Here is a 26,479-nt window from a genome sequence, read left to right as displayed (position 1 = left end):
CTAAAGGTTGGTGTGTTGACTCAAAATGGCTGAACATCAATAAAAAGATGATAATTTTCCTTCCACTTTAAAACCTTTCTGTACATTTTAAATTTGTATGATTTTACCTGATCAGTTATTTAGCAATGCGCATTTAGAAACATCGATTCTTATAATAAAAGGTGCCAAATTACTTATTGAGCTGGAGTGGGTGACCTTTCTTTTTTGGAAAAAAAACTGAGGTGATAGAAAGCCTCTTTAAAGGAGAGGCAAAGTGGATTCGATCAGTTTATTTTGTGCAGGTCATGGTGGGAGCCGTATAATCTGATCTGCTTGATTCCAGCTCCTGATCTACAGTCGCAGCCTGATAGCCGACGGTTTACCTCACAGTCCGTGGGAGGACGTGTTCTCCCTCCGACCGCTGTGTTCGGAGATCAAATCTGAGGCTCGCCGTGTCAGAGCAGAGTCTCTCCTAAGCTTTATCTGATTAAGAAAAAAAAATGGGAAAAATGCAGCTTTTGGAACCAATTAGGAGGTTTGAGATACAGGAAGAAGATTATCTTTTTAACTCCCGCGCTTCTAATCCGCGCGGCTCTTACACGGTTCAATCCCTCCGCGGAGCAGAGGTTGCTGAGAGCTAATGTACTTAGTTTCATCTGATAATGTTGGGCCGCCGGCTTGCTTCGCTCCGATTAAGCCTTTTATTTTTTAAATGTGCTTTTTATTCATAGTGATTATGCAGCCCAGCAGAGCAGAGGGAGGACATCGAAATTGCCCCTTACCTGAGTGTTTAGATGAGAACATAAGGTCCAGTTTGGCCCTCTGGCTCGTTTCTGAGAAACCGTCTGTGTTTTAAAAAGAGTCCAGTGGGGGAGTTTTATAGCTGCCATCTATAGAGGGCAAACAGTTGTGAAAATTATGTAAGCGTGTTTTAAAGACGGCCGTGAGATGCTCCTCGCCATGGTTTGTTCTGTTATGCTGTGGGATCAAAGCCCGTACGAAGATCCCAACGCTCTGCAGTGCAGAAACTGAGCAGTCGCTCCATTTTTTTAATTTATTTTTTTGGTTTCTGCAGCTTTGAAGATTTCTGCAGGACCTCCGAGTCCTTTCTTCCTTCTCAAGAGAGGGCGGATTATTCTATACATTTAGAGAAACAGCCTTTGTGTTTGGTGTTAAATGAACGCGCTCTAGTCGCAGTCGAAAAGCGTGTTTGTTGTTTTGATCTAAAACCTGTTGTGTATTTTTACCCCTTATGAAACAGATTAAGGCCAGGCAAGTTTATTTCTATTGTACATTTTAGGACAAAGACAATGCAAAGTGCTTTACATGATTAAAATGTAGGAAAATAAAAACAGAATAAAAGCAATATAATGTTGCTTTTATTCTGGAATAAAATGTTGAAAAAAATTTAATAAAACATGTGAGAATGGAAACTAAAAGCAAATATTAAAAACAGTTGGACTACAAAGGATATAAGGAGAGACTGACTTTTTCCATTAAGACTTGCCACTTATAAACACAATGAATATGGGAAGAAATAGAATATTCATCGGAGCTTGACACCAACTGTATAATTAATGTAATTACTTTTTTCATTTTCTTTTTTTTTTGATTATTACTCAACTGCTCCTGTCAAACTAGTTGCTCTGTAATTTTTGTTCAAGGGGGGTCTAATTGTTCAATGTATGTATGTATGTATGTGTATTTCTAAAACTACTAAAATGACAGAAATAAAGTATTAAAAAAAAACAGTTGGACTACAAAGTTGAACTAATGTTTCAGTATAACAGTTTAACTAGAACGGTCAAAGGCAATATAAATGTGTTTTTAACCTTGATATAAAGGAACTCCGGCTTTCAGCACTTTCACAGTTTTCTGGAAGTTTGCTCCAGATAAGTGGAGCATAGGAACTAAATGCTGCTTCTCCGTGTTTGGTTCTGGTTCTGGTTCTGCAGAGCAGGCTGGAGCCAGAAGACCTTAGTGGTCTGGAGGGTTGATACACTGATAACAAGTCTGTGATGTATTTAGGTGCTAAGCCATTCAGGGATTTATAGACTCTGAGATACAGGGAGCCAGTGGAAGGACTTTAGAACTGGGGTGGGTTAAGACTAGCTGCTTATTTTATACATCCATATAAGCTTAGCATGAACAAATGCACAAAGACAATAGCAGAATCACCAGGTAAGGGCAGGATGAAGCAGGAGATGGATGGACAGATGAGGTGACGCTGTGGTCTGTGGTGGCGAAGAGCCAGCTGAGCCGAAAAGATGAAAGATTTTAATCAGTCAGTCGGTGTCAGACCGTCTTCCTTCCAGCCCACAACCTTTGGTCGCGAGATGTGGGTCTTAACCAGAAGGAGACTTTTTTTCCCCCTCAAGAAGTCAGTTGCTGTTTTATCGTGTTATCTTGTACAAGTTAGTGTTTCTCCTTTTGAAAACTTTTGAAAATTCAAGCTAATTTTTACAACAATGGTCTTGCATTGCTTTGGACCTGAACTTACCTGATTCAAAGTCTTGCTCTTGACTCTTGTCTCCTGTGGAAACAACTCTACCACCAGATTCTCATTACCAGTGGCTGAAATGAGCTCTTCCTGTAGGGTGGCCAGGCCCCCGTGTAGATATAGTGTCCAGTTTGTGTCCTCTCTGGGGGAAGTTCTGTGAAAATCTGATAAAATCCCTGCTTTTTAAGTATGATTATCCATCCATAATCACAGGTCAGGACAGTAAGCTGGATTCCAGTGGCTGGTACTTTATTGGAAACACCCCTGATCTAATCAGCTGTAAAATAAGAAAATCTCTAAAAATACAGTTTCCGTGCGCTTCTTGTCTTTCCTCCGCTTTTTTATAAAGGGTACAGATATTATAAATAGCTACCTTTACATGTTCTTGTCTCAATAGAAACTTTTCAAGCAAATATGTTCATCTGATGGTAAAATCAGTCCCTCAGCCACACGAATAAAGACAAAGATTAAGTTTTCTTGTTAGGCCAGTCTGAAAATCTGCTGATTACAGTAAAAAGCTTAAAAATCGCTGCATTTTTACTGACATTCAACAGGAAATTCGCTCTGCGTCTCTTAGCGGTTCTCCTAAAGCTCCCATTAGAACAATAATAGATCAGCCGTATCTCATCTGCTGCGTCTTAGATTAAACGAGGTAGCAGAGGCTGAGAAGTGAAGGCTTTCTTTGGGGAGGATGCGGAATGAGTCGATGTGCTGGAGAGGTCAGGAGAGATGGTGGTTACGTCTGTGGAAGGATGTGGAGGCTGGAACTGCAAGACAGGAGGCGTAGAGGAAGACCTGGGATTTATGGAAGGAGGGGAAGAGGACATGAAGGCAGTTGGTGTGAGAGAATATGTAGAAGATGGAGATGGTGTCATGAACAGGGATAGATGGACCCAGTATTCAACTAGACAAATGATTAAGATTTTAAGATGGTTTATTAAAGGCCCTCCAGCAGGAGAAGGACATGCAGGCTCGGTGGTCAGAACAACAAATCCAGGTCGGTACACAGAAAGGCTTACAGGTTAAAGGTATACTATGCAACCGGGGTTGATTTTCCAGCGAGGCTCCCCCCAGAGGGCGAAAGTAAAAGTGCACTGTCGTAAAGATGCTCAGCTGTTCTGGTTTCTACGTCAAGCCAGGTGCGGTTGTTTTGAGCTTAGCAGACAGGCGAACGCAACGAAAAGTAAAAAAAAAACGGCAGTACAAACAATGACTAACAGTGAAAGTATGAACATCAGGGTTTCCCGCAGCGCTATCTTGGCGAGGCGGCCGCCTCGCCAAACTAACGTTACCGCCTCGCCAACATAAAAAAAAAAAATAATAATAATATAATAATAATAATAATAATAATAATAATAATAATAATAATAATAAACTCGATATGCTTGCATGTTTATTTGACGTTAACACGCGGTTCTTTGTTGTTGCTTTCGCGCGTGGTTGATGGTATCAGATTGCCAGATCCACACAGCAAAAGCCTGAAGGGACGGAGCGAGTCTATGAAATGCTGGCCAAGGGTTCCGTACCGCGACATACAGCTGCCTTATAAACACGGCAGGCCAGTACAGACGAGAGAGCACGAAAGCCATGAAACCACTGGACGGCTACAATTATTTTATATCAGGAAAAAGGCTCCAGCAACGCCCGCGATGCCATGAGGGATTAAGCGGTCAGAAAATGGATGGATGTTGTTCACACATGTTTGTGTAACAGCACAAAGCGGCGTCGGACACAGGCCGCGTCTCAGCAGAGAGGAAGACCTGCCCGGTAGGTTAAAAAAAACATCATTCACTACGGATTATTTTGGTGTTTTTGTCTTGTTAAAATGGGTGGGGGTGTCGGCGACATTGCAGCGTAAACACAGAAGTACTAGCGCCCGTGAACAGGGGCGTAATGGAGCCGGAGAAGCGGCTGCTACAGCAGCAGCAGCCGCTCCTCCGGCCCGTGTAGCGATCGCCACCTCCCCTCCGCCGCTATTTAAGTAGAACAATGACTAGAGCAGAATTAAGTTGTATTTACCGGAGATGAAGTGTAGACTGCAAATTCTGTAGTAGATTGATGGCTCCCCCCCCCCTCTCCAGTCCATTGGGAGTGTCTGCCTGCGCTCTTTTCATTGAAAATATCCATTTCTTTCTTCGTCCTTCCTCCTTCGGTAAACGACAGAAACGTACATCCAACGATTTGGAATGCCTCTCTGTGCAACCGGGAGCACAACAAGTCGTAGGCATTGCTTAGATTCCAAAAATAAACGAAGTAAAAGTACGCTCTAAATCACCCATTTTGTAATGATAGTAGACGGGAACAGTTCTGCTTTTGCCTGCCCGCGGGACCTGGATGTAGCGCTGACGTCACGCGTGACCTACCGTATAGTGAATGGCAGAGCAAAAACACATGGAGTTCTCGCCGTAAAGCAAGACCGACTCTCGCGGTCTTGCACGAGACTTCTGAGCCTGTGGGTGCGGGCCGAGGGCTCTTGCAATAGCGTACCGCGCACGTGACGTCACCGACTCAAGAGCAACGCCCCTTTTGCCGCTTCGGTAGGGCATACAGGTAGAGAACGCCCGTAGCAACCAGCTACAGAAACAGCGATATGACCGACTTTGCAGCCGTTAAACTTTCCCAAGACGATGTTCCAGGCGCACGGATTACTGGTCGCACTGTAGAAGAACACACCAACCTTCAGCTCAAACGATGGCTTGAGTGTCGAGGGCTTAAAAAGATCGGAAACGGGCCGAGTTGATCGAACGGTAAGCTTTGTTTTTTTTTTTTTTCTGTGCGGCGTTCATGACGTCATCGGCCGTTTTTTTTTTTTTTTGTAATCACCCTCCAGGAATCTGTATATGTTTAATGTTTGTCTTATTTGAAATGTTTTTGAGTAGGCTATCCTGGTAGCAGGGTATCATGTTAGCGCCTGCTACCATGATAGCCTATATGCTATCATGGTAGCAGGTGCTTCAATATTAACATGTCGGCCACCAAAATACTATTACCTGTTCACTACTTGATGTCGCTGGAATTGGGTCAGGATGTTCTTCGGTTGGGCCCTTTCCTCCAACAAAATGCTTGCTACATATGTAGGTGAATTTGGTAACTTATTCTGGGTTGAACTGTTGTGTAGGCGGACCGCACCGGTGTACCCAGCGCACACGTTTCTCCTTGGCAGTCTTAAAGAAAACATCCTTCAGTCGTTTACCGAGTAAAACCAAGGGTAACGCACGTCTCTTTTACAGCGAAACAGCGGCGGGTTTGGGAGTTTGCCCTACTGCGTACCACGTGATGTGACGTCATTGTGACGATACGTTTCTAAAAATAGCTCGCTCGCGGTACGCCATTGCAAGTACGGTATTTCCCCCACAGACCACCAGGGCGGCCAAGAAAACCTTTGTTCGACCTGAAATGACTCATTTAATCATCCAAAACGGTATGGAACACATTAATTAACTGAAAAATGTTGCATAGTATGCCTTTAAGGAGAAGAGGCAGGCTCGGTAGTCAGGAAGCAGGTCCGGTCTGGAACACACCCAAACAAGGCAAAAGACAGGGATCAGGCAAGCTCAAATAGTCCTGGAACAGACTCCGGTCAGGCAACAAGTTGAGAATCGGAATCAAGCAGGAAAAAAACAGGTATACAGGGGTCAGGCTGGCTCAGATGTCTGGAGGCAAATCGGGTCGAAATCTACAGGGCTATGAGAAAACAAGAACGCTGGATATGACTCACCGAAAGGCTCGAAATGATCTGGCAAATTGGAGTGGACTGAAACTGGTTTAAATAAGGAGGTGAACAGGTGCAAATAATCTAAGGAAGGGTGGTGACTGAAACGAACCGAAATGATTGGCTGGTGACTAGACAGGGGACAAGCAATGAGATTGGGTGGTGAGGTGGCAGATTAGAGGCTGATGACAGAGAAGTGAGCTGAGCAGGCCGGATACTTGTGTCCACAAGCAAAACTGCTTACATAAACAAAGTACAAAATCAAACCAAAAACAAAAGTAGTGTTGCGCCAATGCCATTTTTTGATACCAATATCCGATACCTGGCTGTGCAGTATTGGCCGATACCAATACCATCTGTTTGAAATTGATGTGTGTGTGTGTGTGTGTGTGTGTGTGTGTGTGTGTGTGTGTGTGTGTGTGTGTGTGTGTGTGTGTGTGTGTGTGTGTGTATATGAAGAACTGCATACTACTTAGAGTAGTAAAACTTTTTATTGCCTACCTGGAATAAGTGACAATAGTTGAATAAAGTTTTGGCTCTCAAAGGCCAAAATAGTGCAACATTTGTAAAATTATAACATGTATAATAGTAGTTCAACAGTAAAATTACATTAATAATTGAATAATCTCTTTTAAACCTTGAGTTTTGGCTCTCAAATGCCAAAATAGAGCAACTTTCATGAACTTATATAACATGTATAATACTAGTCGGGAGAGAGAAGGCTGCGTTCAAGTGACATACAAACATCAAAATGGTATCGGTGCCTGTTTGTTGGTACTCGCCGATACCAAAACATCATTTTAGTGCTGGATCGGGGCCCCCTCCACTACTGGTATCGGTATCGGTGCAACACTAAACAAAACCCAAACTATGACATAAACCAAAACTAAGACAGATAAATGGAGACAGACTCGCTGTAGCGACCCCTGCAAGAAAAAAGCCAGCAAAATGACGAAGATCTGATAATTTCTTGAGTAAACTATTGGACTGATTTCTGATTGCTGTGTTCCTTCGAATAAATTGGTCCGTCTGTTTAATCCACAAGCAGCTGGAGGAGGAGACTCGTGATAAGGGTGAAGAACAGGAAGGCGAAGAGGAGCCGCCAGGAGGGGAGGCCGGGTGGGCCTTGAGGCAGGAGCGCGAGGAGCATCGGCGCCTGCTGTCCCAGAGCCACAGCGAGTCTCTGGACCTCCGCTGGAAACTGCAGCACGGAGAGAAGAGGTGGAGCCGCGAGAGGGCGGAGCTCCAGGAGCGCTTCGACCGGGAGCGGCAGGAGTGGGACGGCAGCATGAGGGAGCTCCGCAGGAAGATGGAGAGGGTGAGAGATGAGGAGGGAGGAGAAGGAGAGGGTGAGAGATGAGGAGGGAGGAGAAATCAGTCTGAGGAGCTTCAGCGCTTCTGCAACCTGGACTAAATCACTCCTGTATCACAGCGTCCATCCATCCATCCATCTATTCATCCATTCATTCATTCATTCATCCATCCATTCATCCATTCATTCATTCATTCATCCATCCATCTATTCATTCATCCATCCATTCATTCATCAATCCATCTATTCATTCATCCATCCATTCATTCATCAATCCATCCATTCATCCATCCATTTATCCATCCATCCATTCATCAATCCATCCATCCATCCATCCATTTATCCATCCATCATCCATCTATTCCTTCATCCATTCATTCATTCATCCATCCATTCATCAATCCATCCATTCATCAATCCATTCATCCATCCATCTATTCCTCCATCCATCCATTCATCAATCCATCCATCCATCCATCAATTCATCCATCCATCCATCCATCCATTCATTCATCCATCCATCCATTCATCAATTCATCCATCCATCCATCCATCCATTCATTCATCCATCCATCCATTCATCAATCCATCCATTCATCCATCTATTCCTTCATCCATCCATTCATCCATCCATCCATCCATCCCTTCATCCATCTATTCCTTCATCCATCCATTCATCCATCCATCTATTCATCAATCCATCCATCCATTCATCCCTCTGTTCACCCACCCATCCATCCATTCATCAATTCATCCATCCATCCATTCATCCATCTATTCCTTCATCCATCCATTCATCGATTCATTGATCCATCCATCAATCCATTCATCCATCTATTCCTTCATCCATCCAATTATCAATCCATCCATCCATCCATTCATCCATCTATTCCTTCATCCATCCATCCATCCATCCATCCATCCATCCTGGATTATTCTTTTTTCCATGTTTGATATGTAAAGTTCAACCCCTGTGGATCTCTGCTGTAAATCCATGACTAACTTTTATATTTAAATGTAAATTAGAGCCTGGAAAAGTTTGACATTTTGTCATCAAAGGCTTGAGGGACCAGGAACATGTTATATAATATTTAATCAGATCATCTTATTGAGTTAATAATATCTATTTTGAAATAAAGAGGATTAAAAATGAAGTGGTATATTAAGTCTTAAAGACAAAAAATGTGAAGCCTGAATTAAAGAACTCCTCTGACTTTGTCTCAGCTGGAGACGGAGTCTGAGGATTGTGCTGATTCTTTCCAAGCTCACAGGAAGGAACGACAAAGCATTCAAATGTATTATTTTTTCTGGAATTATAACAGATTCTGAGGATTAATGAATAATGTATTTCCCTTTTGCGGTTTAACCGGATGTTACGCTCTTGGTTTTGCGGCTACTGGTCAAAGCAAAAAGCAAAACCGCCATCATTACCATGATGGGAGCTTGAGCGTATTATCATATAAAGCAGGGAGAGGAAAACACCTCTTTTAACACAGTTAAGAAAAGATGCTGAAATGGAAGCACTGATACTGCGTCATATCAGGAATGCTGTAATAAGAACGCAGTTCTTCTTTAACTCTACTGTAGGTGTCCTTTTACATTAATAGATTAGATGAATATGGTGTTTATCTGAGGTAATAATTGTGGTCACAGCTTTCAATGTGTATTTAAAAACAGCTACAGATGGAATGCTTTATGTGCTTCACTGAGGGAGATTATAAAAATCAACAGGCCAGTCAGTGGAATAAATTATAGTAAATAAGGATTAAATTAAGAATTTAGATCAACATCCATTTAGATTTTAACAGTTTAAATATCCTTATACAAAATGGATCGGAACATATTGTTATCAATAACACAAAAATTTTCTTAACAGGGGGACAAAAACTGTATACATAAAAAAATGAAAGTAGTTTAATGGTTCTCAGTTTTTCTTCTTCAGGTGTTGCTATAATTTCTCTTTCATTGGCTCACTTTTATTGTTTTAATACAACTAGGATTAATCCAGATCTAAAGTCAAGGAGGATTGTGGGTTGGACGCTGAAATTAATTTAAAAGACATGTATTCATGATACCACCCTCAACCCTTAGTACACTGATATTTAATTACCCTGAAAAGGAGTATTAAAGATAGTTATTCTTATGGTTGCAATAAAGGCTATCTGTAAAAGAAAATAAGTAACCAAAATTGTCCATACTCTCAAAATTTTTAAATTCAGCCAAGAGTAGAAGAGAGACTAAATATTTTTTATGCCCTCCCTGTGAAAGATCAGAATAAAACATAACCAAACATGATTTCCTTAAATTTCTAAAGAAATTTGGAAAAGACATAATTCATAAATGTGTATTTATGAATTATGTCTTTTATGTATTATTATGTAAAATTATGTATTATGCCATTCTTTTAAATTAAGCCCAACAGACATCCCTGAGAGTTAGAAAAATTTGTTATAGTATCTTATGGAGTAAAATAAACCCCAGTAAAAACATGCAGTACTTTTCCTCCTTGTGACTTCAGAAATGCCGCGTTAACGTCCTTCCCTGAGTTAAGACGAGTCATCTTTACGTGTTTGTGTGTCCTTCGTCGTTCAGATGCAGAGGGAACTGAGCAGCAGACGAGGCGAAGGAACCGACATCAAAGATGGCAGCTTAGCCCACAGAGGAGCGTTTTCACCTCAGGAAAGTCCGTGCAACGTGCCGCGGTCCCCTCGCGCTCCTCGGTCCCCCTGTTCGTCCACCCCGGTGCCTGCACCCCCCACGCGCTCCCACTCAGACTCTGAGGCTTTACTGGGAGAGCAGGGGGCTGCGATGAGGCTCAAGGGCCCAACAGAGAACCTGTTCCTGGATGCCCTGTCTCTGGACCCCCTGGGCGGCCTGGAGGTCCCTCCGCCCTGCCGACTGGAGAGTGAGAAGAGGTTCCCCTGCATGAACGAGGTGATGCAGTTAGTTATTTATTGTTTGTTTCTTTTTTTTTAGGTGTGGCAGACATGCAGTTGTATGTGAAATGATTCCCTCATCCCTTATTTCCCTGTGTTTTGCTTCCAAGGAGCCAGACTATTTAATGTAAATAGAAAAATATTTATTAATCCCAAAGCGAAAAAATAAATGCTGATCTAATTCATATATATATATATATATATATATATATATATATATATATATATATATATATATATATATATATATATATATATATATATATATATATATATATATATATATATTTATTTATTTATTTATTTTTTTTTTCAATTCACCAAAGTATGACATTTAACAGAATCAACAACAGAAAGAGGAAAAAAAAGAAAAGAAGAAGAAAAAAAGCTATATATATATATATATATATATATATATATATATATATATATATATTTTTTTTTTTCTGTAATCAGAATACAGATTGCTAAAGCACCTTGTTACACAAAAGATTAGTGGTTAAATAACAAATAACTTTATATCAGGGGCCTGCTATCATTACAGTCCAAAGAGCCATTTTTCCTACAGTCCACTTGAATTAAACTCGTTCAGAGCCGCAAATGTTGCCTGACCTTTAGAAAAAAGACAAGTTATAATTTTTGGTAATGATCTACTGCAGGAAATCCGTTGTCATTGTTAAAGAAACGTCCTTTAATGTCTATTTTGAGGTTTGACAAACTAGGATAATGATGTAAAAAAATCAATATAACGAAAAAATTCTATTTATTTAAAATTAAATATTACTGGCACTTTTAGCATCATTCTGTTGTGAAAATTAAAAGCAACTAGTCCAATATTGGTAGAAGGCGACCTTGAAAATCTTCCACTTTAGCTCAAATCCACAGCCAGGTGACACTTATTATTATTTAGCACCTGCTGTTTTTTAAAGGGCTTTATAAGTAAAGTTTGCTTGGCTAGATGGAAGAAGCTCGGACACAAGTGGAGGTCGCTGCAGCAAATACACCGGAGCTGCGTTTGCTGCAGCCCTAAACCAGTCGGTTTGACAAAAAAAGAAACAAGATTTCTGTTTCCATTCTGAGTCAGTGGGAGTAAAAAGGAGCCAGTGGTGATTGGATTAATGAAAAGAAATGAGCCAACAAGCATCTTCAGCTCTTTGTTACTCCAGCGAGGTGGATTGTCTTTAAGTGGCGCCTTTGGTTTTACGCACCTGTTCAGCTTCTGTTCTGCTGTCATTAGCTTTGCCTCCAAGTGAACCGAGTTGTGTCTGCTGTGTTTCAGGCTCTTAATGAGATTTCAGAGAGTGAAGGTGCTTCTGGATACCCAGAAGAGGAGATGAGGGAAGGCGGAAGTCTCCTGAGGTAAGAGTTCCGGTTAAAAACCCAGCTAGCCTGTTTTTTTATGGATGTCGGCAATAAATTGGCGGCAGGAAACGGGGCTGACCTGCTGCGGATTATCCAGGCTTTTACTGCATTTCTGCTGCTCCGGCGTACACGTCGGCCCCTTGAGATACTCGGTGTTGATTCTGTTAGCTTTTACTTGAAGTGACACACAGTATTTCCCTGGGGGACCTTTATTTGGGGGGTTTCCTTTAAAGCCGGATAGAGATCCACATTACCTAGGTGATAAATAATTCAGTCCGTTTTAAAATACTGAGAGGGGTTGATTTAGTCCACAGAAAAAAGAAGGATACAGGTTGCGTTGGGAGTATTTATCCTCAGTAGGAATATCAAAGAGAGGAGTTACCGACCCTCCACCCCAACGCTGTGACAACATTTAAGGCATAAGGTTTATTTTTATGAGGATGGTTTTTATTAACCTGACAAAAGCCAGCTGTATGTCGCTCCGCCTAGCTTCACTCACATACATCTGGGACATCTCCCATAGAGAGTGATTTCTCCAACCAATTTTATGGTCTGGCCAATCAGGACGCAGGGCTGGAGTTTCATAGATGTGATGTAGTGGAGACGCGACCGTGAGACTGTTTAAATAACAATGGCGGCTTGTTGAGGAAGCTAGTGTTAACATTGATGCTGCTATTTCTTCCGTGTTGTCCAATCTACCTAATATTGTTTCATTAAAAGAACATCAGAGAATGGCTATGATGGCTTTTGTTGGTGGAAACCATGTTTTCGCCCTTCTCCCGACCGGATGTGGTAAGTTTTGTTTTCCGGGCCGGAGCGGTTAGCGGTTAGCGCTAACTATGTTAGGAGGCCTTTAGTCCTCAACGCAGTCGGCCCAGGATCGACTCCGACCCGCGGCGCTTTGCCGGCTGTCTTCCCCCCTCTTCCTGTCAGCTCACTGACAATAAAACGCGTGCCACTAGAGCCGCAAACATATTATTATTATTTTTTTATTTTTTTTTTCCTGCGTCGGTCTCATCAGCGTCACGGGTTAGCTTCGGTGTGAGTGGTTGAAATAGCACGTTGATAAAGATGACAGACAAGTGGCTTATCCAATCATATGCAAGGATTTTTGATAAGGCCCAGCCTTTAAAAAAGGCAATTCCTATGGCGGTGTCCCAGATGTATGTGAGTGGAGCTAGGTGGAGCAACATACAGCTGGCTTTTGTCAGGTTAGGTTTTTATGCTGTTTGGTCAAAGTTTAATGTGTGGATTTCGACGTGTGTTTTATATTTAGAGCCAAGTCCGTGTGCTCCATGAGCGACTTCCAGCGGTTGATGGACAGCTCGCCGTTCCTCCCCGACAAGACGCGCCCCGGCGGCCCCGACCGAGACGACGTCACCCCGCCGCTCTCTCCGGACGACCTCAAGTACATCGAGGAGTTCAGCCACAAGGGCTGGGGCTTCCCGGCCCCGCGTTCAATGTGGACCGGCAGACCCGGTGAGATCCTGGAGGGCGAGGCCGGTCCCGAGCCGTTTCAGCCGGCCTCCTGGTTCCTGACCACCAGCGCCACCCTGACCACCAGCACCCTGAGCAGCCCCGACCACTGCCACAGGTCCCCGCTCAGGGGCGACGGAGCCGCGGTCGGAGTGGAGCACTACGGGGTCCCCATCCTCCACAGTCCGACCAGAGCTGGGGCCGCAGAGCTCACCACGCCGCAGGACCCGGATCTGTTGTATTCCAGGAGGGGCAAAACCCGGACCGGAGGAGAGGCCGGGATCGGAGCGGTCGGATCCGATGAGGTGTTCAGCAGCCCGCGGTGGCCCTGTCTCCTGGAGGGTGGCGGGCTGAGGACTCCTCCCAGTCAGTCGCCCATCTGCTCCACTGTGGGTTACGCCTCCTCGCTGGAGCTCCAGCTCCAGAAGAATCTGAGCGACGACATGAAGGAGGTGGCCATCTCTGTGCGGAACGCCATCCGCTCCCCGCCAGGGCTGGCGGTGCGCGACACCGCCTGTCAGACCAACGGCTTCACCACGCGGGGAACCCAGACCACCCAGACCATCAGCGTGGGTCTACAGACAGACCTGCTGCGCAACCTGACCAGCAGCCCCCACCGCTGCCTCACGCCGAAGGGCGGCGGCACCCCCATCTCCTCCCCGTCGCGCAGCACCAGGAAGGTCCAGTATTCTCCGGTGTTCCAGAGCAAGTTTGAGCGACCCTGCTGCTCGCCCAAATACGGCTCCCCCAAGCTGCAGCGCAAACCGTCCACGTCCAACAAGGGCGAGCTGCCTAACAACACCCGCGCCCCCACGCCCACCACCCCCCAGAAGGGCAACAGCGAGTCGGCGTGGGCCCGCTCCACCACCACCCGGGACAGCCCTGTCCACACCACCATCAACGACGGCCTCTCCAGCCTCTTCAACATCATCGACCACACGCCGGTGGTCTTCGACTCCCTGCAGAAGTTCAACAAGTCGCCGAGCCGCTCCCGACCCACGCCGCCCCCCACCGCCGAACCGAGCCCCGCTCACGGAGCCCCCGCCACGGACGCCAGGAGCGCGCAGGAGTGCCTGCGGGCCGCCAGGGGCCGCTCGCCCAGCCCCGTGCAGCTGATAGTGGAGACCCAGGGGGACAGGAACCCCGAGGTGGTCAGCATCCGGCAGGACCTGTCCGCGCCGCCGGGCTACACGCTGGCGGAGAACGCAGCTCGCATCCTCAACAAGAAGCTGCAGGAGCAGAACTTTAGAGAGGAGCGGAGGCTGCAGGGGGGAGGACAGGGCAGCCACGGCAGCAGGCAGGCCGAGTCGGACAGAGGACCGGCCGGATGTATGGAGGTAAATATACAGACGCCCTGGATTCATCGCTTCATCATTCAGTTAATCTGGGGCCCGTGTTTTATGACACGCTGATATCGCTCACTTCACCTCGGATTCCCCCTTCCAGACAAACATGTATCCATCTTTCAATATGCACTAAAATGTTAATGTGTTTTTTTTTTTTTCTCTCAGATCAAAAGCACTGACTGATGCAATGGTAATGTTAAAATATTTAGCGCTCCTCAGAAACACTGAGCTCCTCTCCACTGCGGCATGCCAACAGTTTCTTCTCTCTCTGTATTTTCCTGCTGCTTGTGGTCTTTCCTCTGCTCTCCCAACTTTTACTCCGTTCCGACTGAACCACGCTTCACGTGGCTGATAACCAGAGCAGCGGCACCAATGGCCTCCTCGCAGTTGCATAGGATTGCAGTTTAAGAGCCAGATAACGAATCAGATATCAGTGACGTCCAATTAAATCTTCAAGCAGAATGTTTAAGCAGCAGCAGCAGCAGCTTCAGCCTGTCAGTCGGGCCCCTTTTTAAACCCCATTTAAAGAACATATAATTGCAATAAATATACCAAATGATAAAAAGCGAATGTTTTTCTCATGTTTTAAAGCGTACGGATGGAATGGTCAGAGATCTGACGACGTTGTCAGTCCATCCATTGAAAGTATGAAAGAAAGCAAAGACTGCTGCTTTTAAAAACTGAGGGAAAATAATAGATTTTGGTAAACCATAAGAGCATGAACCCATGTCATTATTATAGCATGGAGCATGATGTGGGTCATTATTGGGTCCTGGATGCCCCTATTTGCATCGGACAGTTTTTTTTTTTTTTTTAAAAGGAAAAAAATACTTAAAAGGTTACAGAATTGTGTTTTAATACAAGCATAAATGAATAAATAACAATAATGCTGCTGTTTAGTGGGCTGGGGAGTGTAGGAAGGTACAGTGGTGCGCAAAAGTACGACATAAACTTATTCCCGGGTTTGTCACATTACTAACACAACTTTATTAGGGTTTTATGCGATAGACCAACACAAGGAGGTGCAGAATTGTGAAGTGAGAGGAACATTTTTAAGGGTTTTCAAAATTTTCTACAAGTAAAAGTCTGAAAAGTGTGACATACGTTTGTATTCGGCCCCACCTTAGGTAACGCTTTGCAAGTCTGCAGATCTACCCGCTTTGCACATCTAGAGATTGAGATTTTTGCACATTCCTCTTTGCAAAACAGCTCAAGCTCAGTCAGATTGTGGACGGAGCCGGACTGTGAACAAGTCTTGCCACAGATGATTAACTAGATTTTGCTCTGGACCTTAACTGAGCATTTCTAACCGATCTGAATCTGTACATTGCGCTGCCCTAGTCCAAGCTTTTTAGCGGCTTCAAAAAAAAGATGTTCTTCCACAATTACTGTTATATATGCATTAAATTATTCAACTCCTTTTCTATCAGCAGCATGATGCTGGCAGTACTAATCTTTATGGTGGGCGTTGTGTGTTCAGGGTGATGTGCAGAGTTAGTTCTCTGCTGCATAAAACTCTAACGGCAAACAATAGTTTCCTTCTTACTACTCTTCCTTAAAAGCCTGATTTGCACCAAGTATCTTGATAAATGTGTTCTCGTGCAACACTCCTTTCACTTTATGGTGAGCTATTGATCATTGCTCTATATGATGTTTAAAGCTTGGTATATTGTTTTATAACCTCACCCTGCTTAAAACTCAACTTTCTCCCTAAACCTGTTTGCTCCGCTCCTTGGTCTTCATGATGCTCTTTGTCCCTTAATAATCTCTAATAAACTTCACAGAACAGCTGGATTTATGTTGGGATCCAACACACGCTGGACTCTATCTAGTAATTACCAATTGTCTTCTGAAAGCAGTTGGTTGAAATGGGGATGCATTGATAAGCGCACTACACTTATCAGAGTTTTATATTGAAACGTGTTGAGTACACATCGTTTGCCCTCCGCTTTACTTTGCTGTAAGCAGATCACAGGCTTTTTGCTTTTTAATCCAGCTGTTGGATCATGTTTAAAACTCTCTGACAACCCTGAGTATTGACATGAAGGTGAGCCGCTTCTTACGTTGCTTCTTTTCCAGGTTTGTAAACGGGGTGATCGCTGCTTTGTGTGGTCTGGAGGCTGCACATCGCCTCCCTCCCTCCCCCCCCCTCCCCCTATGTCTGCTTTCAATATGCCAGAGTTATCATGCAAATCCTCTTTTCCTTTGCTCAATTTGACCAATTAACATTTCCTGCTCTATATCTTTCCTCCTCCTTCCCCCCCTTTTCTCCTTCCTCTCTGGGCTTGATCTGTCCCTCCGCTTTCCTGTCCGTTGATCCAGAACCACACTGTCATACTAACAACTCCTTGGGGACTCTAATTCTGCTTGTCTCCATGATGTAAGTTCCTCCTCCTCCTCTTCTTCTTCTTCTTCGTCTGTGGCCTGTGGCAGTGGGTTCACCAGGCTCACGGACCTTTCACCTCCCACCCTGCAGACCTCTTCCACACGCCCCCTCCTCATTAATGCATGCTTCACAGGTCAGCAGAGTGACAGTGTGCCGAGCCATCGGCGTGGTCTCAAACGTCTTGCCACGCCTGTGTATCTTCTCCTTCGTGGTGATGCATGCTCAGTGTTTACTTCTCTAGGATCCCACCGGTGGTTTTGCATGTTGTTGTCCATGAAAAAATCGGTCGCACTAATTTTACTGCAACCCCATTCATTATATAGAATATTGTTATTCATTCAGGCTGTCAACAAGCACTTTTTATTTATTTTTTTTAAATCGGTGGCGTCAGAGAGCTGAAATGTAACTCTTCTAGACCTTTTACACGCCATCAAGACTTTTTGGCAAGTAGATGTGTTTGGACTTTGAGAGACGATGACGTTCCAACTTATTTCACAGCCTATTTAATCACTTTGTCTGTTGAGCATGTGCTAGAAACCACTAACAACAATCTAACTACCAGTTTTTATTTTACATCTGGCTAACATTATCCTAACCCTCGTCACATTTGAATTGTATTTGGGTATTGAAAAGGTTACTTGTGAAGATATCAGAAAGAACACGAGCACAAGACAGCCGAGCCGAATGCGGACAAGGAGCAATGTTACGTTTGAAACAGCATTTTATTGTACAACAAAGTAGTCGCCCAAGAAGAGGTAGGGCAGTGATAGCAAAACCTCCACCTACAATCTGAGTTCATAAAGAGAAGATGGGTCTGGCTAACCTGACCCTTGCCAGACAGATGTTGCTCCGCCTAGCTTCACTCTCATCCATCTGGGACATCTTCCATAGGGAGTGATTTCTTCAACCAATTTTATTGTCTGGCCAATCAGGACGCAGGGCTGGAGTTTCATAGATGTGACGTAGTGGAGAAGTGACCGTGAGACTGTTTTGATTCAGATAGCAATGGCGGCTCGCATCACGGAAGCAAGCGTTAACATTGATGCTGCTATTTCTTCCATGTTGTCCAGTCTACCTAATATTGTTTCATTAAAAGAACATCAGAGAACGCCTCTGAAGGCTTTTGTTGGTGGAAACCATGTTTTCGCCCTTCTCAAGACCGGATTTGGCAAGTTTTGTTTGAGCGGTTAGCGCGAACCATGTTAGGAGGCCTTTAGTCCTCAACGCGGTCGGTCCGGGATCGACTCCGACCCGCGGCGCTTTGCCGCCTGTCTTCCCCCCTCTTCCTGTCAGCTCACTGTCAATAAAACGCGTGCCACTAGAGCCGCAAACACATAAAAAATAAAAAGTTTTGTTTTTTCCTGCGTCGCTCTCACAGCGTCACGGGTTAGCTTCGGTGTGAGTGGTTGAAATAGCACGTCGATAAAGATGACAGACAAGTGGCTTATCCAATCATATGCAAGGATTTTTGATAAGGCCCAGCCTTCAATAAAGGCAATTCCTATGGATCTGTCCCAGATGGATGTGAGTGGAGCTAGGCGGAGCGAAATCCATCTGGCTAGGGTCAGGTTAGGGTATGGCAGGAAGTCAGGAGGAATGTCTGACATCATTAGCTTTGAGACCTAACAAACGGGCACACTGGGGGAGGGTTTTAAAAGCACTTTGTCATGAGCACTTTCTGCCTGTAATTGATCACAGTGGTGAATGGCTGCATATGAGAAAAACGTTAATATATAAATAAATCTGGCAGCATTCAGATGGATTTAATTTATGCTGTAGCTCTGACAAATATTTTTTCTTTCATGGGCACAGGCAATTGTGGACATAAATTGACATTTTTTGTTCAGCATAAGATGCAAAAGAATAAATACCACTATACAGGATAGCCTTTTTTACTTGTTTCCAATGGAGATTATTTTTTGTTGGGTGAGGGGAAATCAGCCTTTTTCCTCTAACGTCATCCATGTTGCCTACGTAGACGTTGATCTTTGTTGCAAAAATGTTTCCTTTTCCTGTCACCACACTGATCAGTTTGCTATATTATTGTTAAACGGTATTGTGTCTTTACCTTTCCAAATGGTGCTGTTGTAGACGTTACGTCATCGTCTGTATTTGGCAGCGTTGTCCTGTGTTGGCTGTGAAAGGCTGTTTTTGTTTCATAAAACTGCATTTTAGAAAAAGTCTAATTTGAAAAACAATGTTCTAAAATCTAATGATATATACTCTTCAAACTTTGCTGAAAACAAAAAGAGTTAGAGTGCACTGGTAATGCTCGCGCAGTCTATATTTCGAGATGCTGATGCTATCGTGCTCACGCTTTATCTTTTTTTATTTTTGTTCTTTTAAATTTCTCACTTGGAGATGGAGATACTTTTTTTCCCAAATGAAGCAAAAATATACATCAACACATTTGGAGTAGTTTAATTAGAGACTAAATGCTGCAGTGACATAAAATAAAGGAGACGGGTCACCATGTTGACGTCACCCATTGATTTCTGAACTAGGATTTACTTAAAACATTCTGAAAATTTCCAATTTCAGTTAAAAAAAGTCATATATGATATAAATGAGATCTTAGAATACCATAAAAACAGAAACAACAGTGAAATTAGTATTGTTTTTAAAAGTTTTAAAAAACATAGACTATCATATAGCCACAAAAAAACACAACTTTTATCAGTTATTTATCAGTTTATAAACTAACGGATTTGTGTTTGGCTAATTCCAGAAAATAAATCTAATCACGCCTGGCACAATTTTAAATTTTAGTTTTGAAATATATTTGTGAAGGTATTATTTCAATCATTGCTGTTATTTTGAATGGTGTTTGAAAGAAATTGAACAGCTTTATTATAACAACAATAATATAAAACAAAATAACACAAGACTTAGCCTACTAGCTTGAAATTACTAACTAACGTACCGTTTACTGGTATTACAATTGTGAAATATCAATTTTACGTTTGTGGCAAAGTCTTGCTAACATTTTATTTCTTGTTTATTTCTTGTCGATAAAAGTTCCTAAAATTATAGGATTTGAAATGCACGTCTTTCCACACCAACTTCTGCTCTCTGAATGTTACACATTCGCTTCCCTGATACATAAAAACAATTTGCAGTAGTAGAATTTAGCACATCATAAGTTATTAAAAACATCTGACCTCCTTTAATTGCATACATTAATTCATTCAACAAAGCATACTAGTTTAAAAATAGTTGTTTTTAAAACAAAAAATATAACATTAATCAGACTATAAATAAATACTTAATAAACAGAGATAATTGTTTGATGAATTATCATGCAAAACCACTGATGGGATCCTGCAAAGTCATGTAACTCATTGGATTGTGGCTTGATGGTGGGTTGTGTTGGATTTAACCAAACAAAAGTCTGACAGATTTACAGGTTGGATGTTGTCCATTTTGAGGTGCATTCACATTATATTACCACTATTTCCACCAGTGAGGTCCACTTCTTTATGTCACATTACGAGCAGCTTAATGGGCTGTGAAGCCTTTCCTGTACTTCTCCAGTCCATTAGGTGCCCATTTTTCCTCCTGGTTGATCCGATCATTTCCTTTCACACTAACAAGTCATCTATAGGTATGAAAACAGAAAATGACTTTGTGGCATTTATGTCCTCCTGTGCTGTGCTGTCTCTCGTTTTTTTTTTTCCTCTTTCTTTTTGTAAATCCTGATTGAAACTAATTAACTTTCCAGTTCACTTGGCATGTTTAAAGATTTTAAATTTTGTTTCATATACATTTAAAAAAAAAAAATTCTCCTCATGTTCTAAAGTACTTGAAAAAAAAAATGTCAACCCCAAATAATGAGTCATTAAAACTTGCCGTAAATGTAATTTAACACAGAAGTCTTAATCTTATTTATGAAATTTGTCCATGGACATTTGCCTTACAGGAAATAAATAAATTAGTAAGCAAACTGCATTGTAACCTTGTGTCATTAAACAAATATTCAATATTCTCGGTTACGTTTCACTCCATACGGGTTGTCATTAATAACTTGTCTGCAGTAAATTACCCTTTTAAAACCTAAATTTTTAGAAAGGTAAAGACGTTCTGACTGTACCATAAGGTTTATAAAATGGTTGGACCAGAACAAAGACTACTTTTACTTTATTAAAGAACTCTCAGGACAAGGTGTAACTGCTTAATTAACCCATACATATATATTTAGGCCCCAAATTATTCTGTCAGATCTAGATTTAAAATATTTTCTGTTTAATTAAGGAGTTTGTATTTGATTGGAAGTGAGACGGGCATCTCTCAAAACATAATAAAACAATGTGAAAGGAGTATCGGTTTTGCAGAAAAAAAAATTGTTTTAATTTACATTTATTTAAAATAGGTTTTCAAAAAGTAGTCACATCTCTATTGCATTCACAACAATCAAACCCTTGTTATACCTGCTGAACCGTGTTTTTTTTTTGCATGTTTCCACTGGTATTTTGACATTTTATCTGTAGTGGTGAGCCCGACTTTGAGGTCTGAAGGCCTCTTTTCCATCACCCTCATCTTTAGCTGCCTCCACAGATTCAAGTCAGGACTCTGGCTGACTTGGCATGAGTGTTTATCTTCTGGTTTAGCATTTAAAAAAGTGAAAAGGCTAATGGAAAGAGCTAGGGTGCATTAAGAAATGCAAAGAGATACATTTAAAAAAAAATTTCCCCCATAATTCCTGTTCTGAAGTGTGTTGAGGTGTTTTCCCAAATGTTGGAAATGATGAGAGTTGGACTTATTTTTCTTATCACACATCTTTTAGATCTATTTTTACTTTCTTGTATTAACGTTTCCCTGCTTTTCAGTTAAAATGCAGAGTCCTGTGAAAGCATACATAGCTCACATATTCATTCTGTTTTTGCTTTTTTTTGTATAATATATGTCAGATAGTCAAATTAATGTTAGTATCAAACTAGGATACCCTGAGTAAATACAAAAGGCTGTTTTTAAATGATGTTTTGAGGGGAAAAAGCGATGAAACCAGCTTGACCGTATGTGAGAAAGAAACTGCACATATAAAAGAAATTCAAGAACAGATGAAAAACAAAGCTGTTGACGTCTATCAGTCTGCAAAAAAAGGATAAAAAGCCATTTCTAAGGCTGCTCCAGGCCGCATCAACGATTCATCCCGAAGGTCACGGGCAAAAATGGCCTCCATGGCCAAAAAAAAAAAACATCCTGATGATCCCCAGGACTTCTGGGAAGATGTTCTGTGGGCTGACAAGACAGACGTGTAGGTTTTTAGAAGGTAATCTTCCTGTTACATCTAATGTAAAACTAACGTATTTTAGAAAGGGAACATCGTCGACGAATTAAAACCAAAATTCCTCTACAGCCGCATGAAAACGGCTGTAAGTTGCCTCCAAGTGTTGCGCAAGCAGTTAAGGTTTAGGGGGAAATTAGTTTAACTTGAATTGTCTGGTTGGTTTGGGGCAGGCTTTATCCTGTACTTTTTGTATTTACTCAAGTTATCTTTATCTGATATAAACAACTATTGGATGAGCTGAAACATTTAAATGTGACACAAAAAAAAGCAAAACCAGAAAAAGAAAAAAAAAATCTTAAGTAGGAGGGAAAACACACTTTCACTGCAATCTAACACGCTTCTAAGAGCTCTGATTAAATCAGGCGATGGGTGATTGTGGAAGCAGTAAAACTGAAATGGACCTCTTTTCCTTCCTTGGCCTATTTTAAGCCAAGCGGGCGCTCTTCCTCTCTCTGTTGACATCTGCAGGGAATAAATGCATCGCGCTCTTCCAGCCTTTTTTAATATGACTAAACTTTTTCCAACCCTCCGGTAGTTGCCTGATTCTGCATTAAAACACCTCAGTTAATTGTAACTTCTACGTCAACCGGCCTCAGCTATTCTCCTTTTCTTCGTCCCCCGACACTCGACAGTCGTCAGTAAGAAGGCTTTTTATTTCCTCGTACTTTGTCTCATTGGTGTGTCTCGGTTTTCAGTCTGCTCACCTTCCTCTTCGCCGATCAGCTGCAGGATGAACTGTTGCTCTTCTGACAGCTCCTTGTCGTTGGCAGGACCTGCCTCGCTCTCCCGTGGCTCCGCCCCTGGACTCCTGCTTCCTGAGGCCGGCCCGCCCGGCTAACCGCCGACCCCCCTCACGCTGGGCCGCCCACTCCCCCTCCTCTTCGCCCAAGTGGAGCGAGGGCACGAAGAGGAGGTTCACCTTCCCGCCGATGGGACACAGGAAGCCCATCCTGGAGGGGGAGGAACCGGCGTGAAGGCCGTCCTCTGCATCCTTCATTTAAGCCTGAAGAGACCCAGTACCTCAGTAACATCCCCCCCAGAACTAGAGACCTTTAAAACCGAGAGCCTGGACCGGGGGGGGGGGGGGGGGGTAGGTATCTAATAAGTAGCACCAGCTGACCATTAGAGGAACTTTTTTGGAAGAATCTGGAATGTACTGTAATGTCATGAAATCAAGGCGCTAAAACATTCATTTCCATGAGAGGTGCCTGTACAGGTGCATCTCAATATACTAGAATATCACAGGAATATGCTTTCATTCTTGCAGTAATTCAATAAAGAAAAAAAATGAAACTAAGAGATTTTTTCCCACACCGAGTTAAATATTCCAAGTGTTTGTTTCCCGTTCTTTGTCATCGTTATGGCTTACGGATAATTAAGACCCAGAATGTTGTTTCTCAGAAAATATGAATATTACATAAGATCAATAAGGATACAAGAAAAGTTTACGCTATGAAAACCTGGTGGGGGGGGGGGATCAGCCTGCTTGCTTTGACGGCGTTCTTCTGGTCCTCTGCGTTGTTGCCTCTGGTTTCTTGTTTTTCTGTTGACGATACTTCATAAAAGACCGAACGCTTCGCATGCTTTTGGTAATGGCAAGATGTTTGATAACCTCGCCCCAAATTCTTGATTTGCGTTGCTTTATCATCCTCTCAAAGATCCCTGATGATTGTGATCCACACTTTCTCCTTTCACTCAACTACTCAGTAGTGTGCTTTGCTAGTTCTTTACAGCTTCTTTAATGTTCGCATTTTGGACAAAGAAGACAGATGGTTCAAAAGGGGGGGGGGGATCCATTTACGTTAAGATAGAAAACCCAACCTTAAACAGAGGAGGAGATCTCAGGTTTCAACTTTCAAAAACTTACAACACAGCAGTAGGGTTGATTCAAAGAAGTGGATCGTTTCGGTTTAATTGGCATGTTATCTAAGCCATACAAGGCCTTTTTCGGGCAATAGTATAAAAGCTTGGAACTCCACACTGCTCCAGACATTTGAATTGAGAAAGATTTCTGGATGGGAAGTGAAACGTCTTCAAACTTTGGAAAAAATTCAGTTGTTTTTGTTGTTTGTTTTTTTTACTTTTTTTAGAATCTTTACCCGTGACCCATCGTGTGGGTTAAATGCCTCACAGAGGGTGCCAATGACTATCTTCTGTGAAGCAAGTCAGTAACCTCACCCATGGTTGCAAAGGCCTTCACATGACCATAACCTTTTTTTTATTTTATTAAAAATACAGTTTTTATTGGTCTTACATATTCTAATTATCTAAGAGATTCGATTTTGGTTCTTCATTTGCTATAAGCCATAATCGTCAAAGTTAAAGAAATAATGAAATAATAATCACTCTGTTGTAATAGATCTGTTGAGTTTCGCTGAAAAACAAATTACATTTTTTTGAGGATATTCTAATTTATTGGGATGCACCCGTATGTTTAAGTTACTCATTGCCCCACATATTTAAATGTATTTGTTTATATGTAGTTGTTACAGCTTTGAATATTTTTTTTTCCCCAGATGAAAATTGCTGTTACAGTTTATTTTTTTACACATTTCTCAGCGTTTCTTCATGTACCTGTACATGCTCTTTACTTTGCCTGCCTCTGGAGTCCACTATTCTAGAAATAAACAAAAGCAAGGATAACAAAATCTATAAACCTTTTTATTTATTTTTATTTTTTTCTTAAAGGGAGGCCCGTGATGTCATTTCTGATGCTAAATGTCTTTATTTATTTCTACGTCAAGATGAATGTTTGTCTGTCGACATGATGAACCTGAAGAAACTTATGCATATTTGGAAGGCGGAATAAAACCAGTCGAATACTTGCATGCCTTTTGAACACTAGCACTTTAGTGCATGTACATTCGAGCTCTAAGTCTTTTGTGGTCACTCAGCTCGGCCGTGATGAGAAACTCATCGCAAAAGGGACGTCTCGAGCTGTTTTTGTTGTCAAATTCCACTTTTTAAGTAAAATTATGGTACCTTCTAGGCTGTCTTTGTTACTGTTGGATATGGACTGTTTTTTTTTTTTGACAAGAAAAAAAAATGGATTGTGAAAACAAAATTATGAATGTTTTAAATGGAACGTCTGTGTCAGAAAAAAAGATGAAGTAATAATCTATAGTCTTATGTGAAAATATTAAATGGTAATAAACAAGAATGTGGATTCTCAAGTTTCCCTCTGCTTTTATGTGATTGCAGTTTAAATCTGGAGGTTGCAGGTCGATCCCAGAAGAGCCTCCATTTTTATTTTATTTTTTCCCCCTCTATGGTGTGGCAAATGACGTAATACCCACAAGGAAATCATGTAAAAAAAAAAAAGTTAAACAGGAAGAGGTGTGTAGCAGTAATACATTATTTCAATGTTCACAGTTTATCAAAATGAAATCTAATGGATGAATTATTTACCTCTCCACGGATTGAGCCACATTAAAGTGGACATAAGCTTTTTAACACCTTTCTTTTCACATTGAAATAATTCATTTCAGGTCTATATAAAGTGGAACTGCAATGCTTTGAATACCTCGATAATTTACCTCCATGCTCCCCGTTTTGATCCGTGTTCTGAATTTTCCTCTTCACCCTGTTCGGCCATTTTTGTAGTATTCTGGTGTACAAAACCAAACATTTTGACTTATCAGCTTCTAGCTTTGGCTTCCGCCTACAAAATAAAATAGAAAGATATGAAACACCTTTATTAAGATTAAGAAACTTTTATTGTCCACCGAGGTGGAAATTTGTCTCCAGTTTCAGTGCCTAGCCTTAGTTCATCGAGTTAAGAGCTTTCACTGCTCTGTGGACAAAGGAGTTCTCAAAGATGTTTTTCTTTGCTGATATGACCCTATATCTCCTCCCTGATGGTAATAATTAAAACTCATTATGTAAAAGACGACAGGAGTCATTGTCCCACAATGGGGAGATTTAGGCATGACTGTAGTGCACAGAAACATTTGTGCAGAATACCAACTGGAGACCACCAGGTCAAAATGGGAGTCGCCTCCCAAGGTGGTGGAGAACGACAGAGCTAAGATAGATAGATAGATAGACACGGTTGTAAATCTTTTGCTGTGTTTTTGAAAGGTAGGTGAGGAAATTGGCCAGGCGAACAGACAGGGCCCAGGCTGATAATAGTACAGGCATCAAAACTGGACAGACTCACAAACAAAAAAAAAAGAAAAAAAAA

At 42.1% G+C, this 26,479-nt stretch overlaps 1 protein-coding gene across 4 annotated transcripts in view; it reads left to right on the top strand.

Annotated features, from left to right (window-relative positions):
• The window catches only part of LOC105932244 (microtubule cross-linking factor 1), a 116,986-nt gene extending 93,620 nt beyond the window's left edge, over positions 1-23,366 (top strand). For 2 of the 4 annotated variants that reach the window (XM_021320877.2, XM_021320879.2), the window contains 5 exons: positions 7,240-7,509; positions 10,096-10,437; positions 11,719-11,798; positions 13,078-14,614; positions 23,067-23,366. In XM_021320877.2, coding sequence (XP_021176552.2) covers positions 7,240-7,509; positions 10,096-10,437; positions 11,719-11,798; positions 13,078-14,614; positions 23,067-23,270 — 2,433 coding nt within the window. In that variant the 3' untranslated portion in view covers positions 23,271-23,366. Of the gene's footprint in view, positions 1-7,239; positions 7,510-10,095; positions 10,438-11,718; positions 11,799-13,077; positions 14,615-14,788; positions 14,814-16,945; positions 17,004-23,066 lie in introns of all 4 variants that reach the window. The other 2 variants (XM_021320880.2, XM_021320881.2) reach the window with 2 other exon arrangements.
• Positions 23,367-26,479: the final 3,113 nt, after the last annotated feature.

This window comes from Fundulus heteroclitus, chromosome 6 (assembly GCF_011125445.2).
Source record: "Fundulus heteroclitus isolate FHET01 chromosome 6, MU-UCD_Fhet_4.1, whole genome shotgun sequence".
Taxonomy (NCBI): domain Eukaryota; kingdom Metazoa; phylum Chordata; class Actinopteri; order Cyprinodontiformes; family Fundulidae; genus Fundulus; species Fundulus heteroclitus.
The sequence above is the reverse complement of the archived record's forward strand: the minus strand, read 5'-3'. Positions and strand labels throughout refer to the sequence as shown.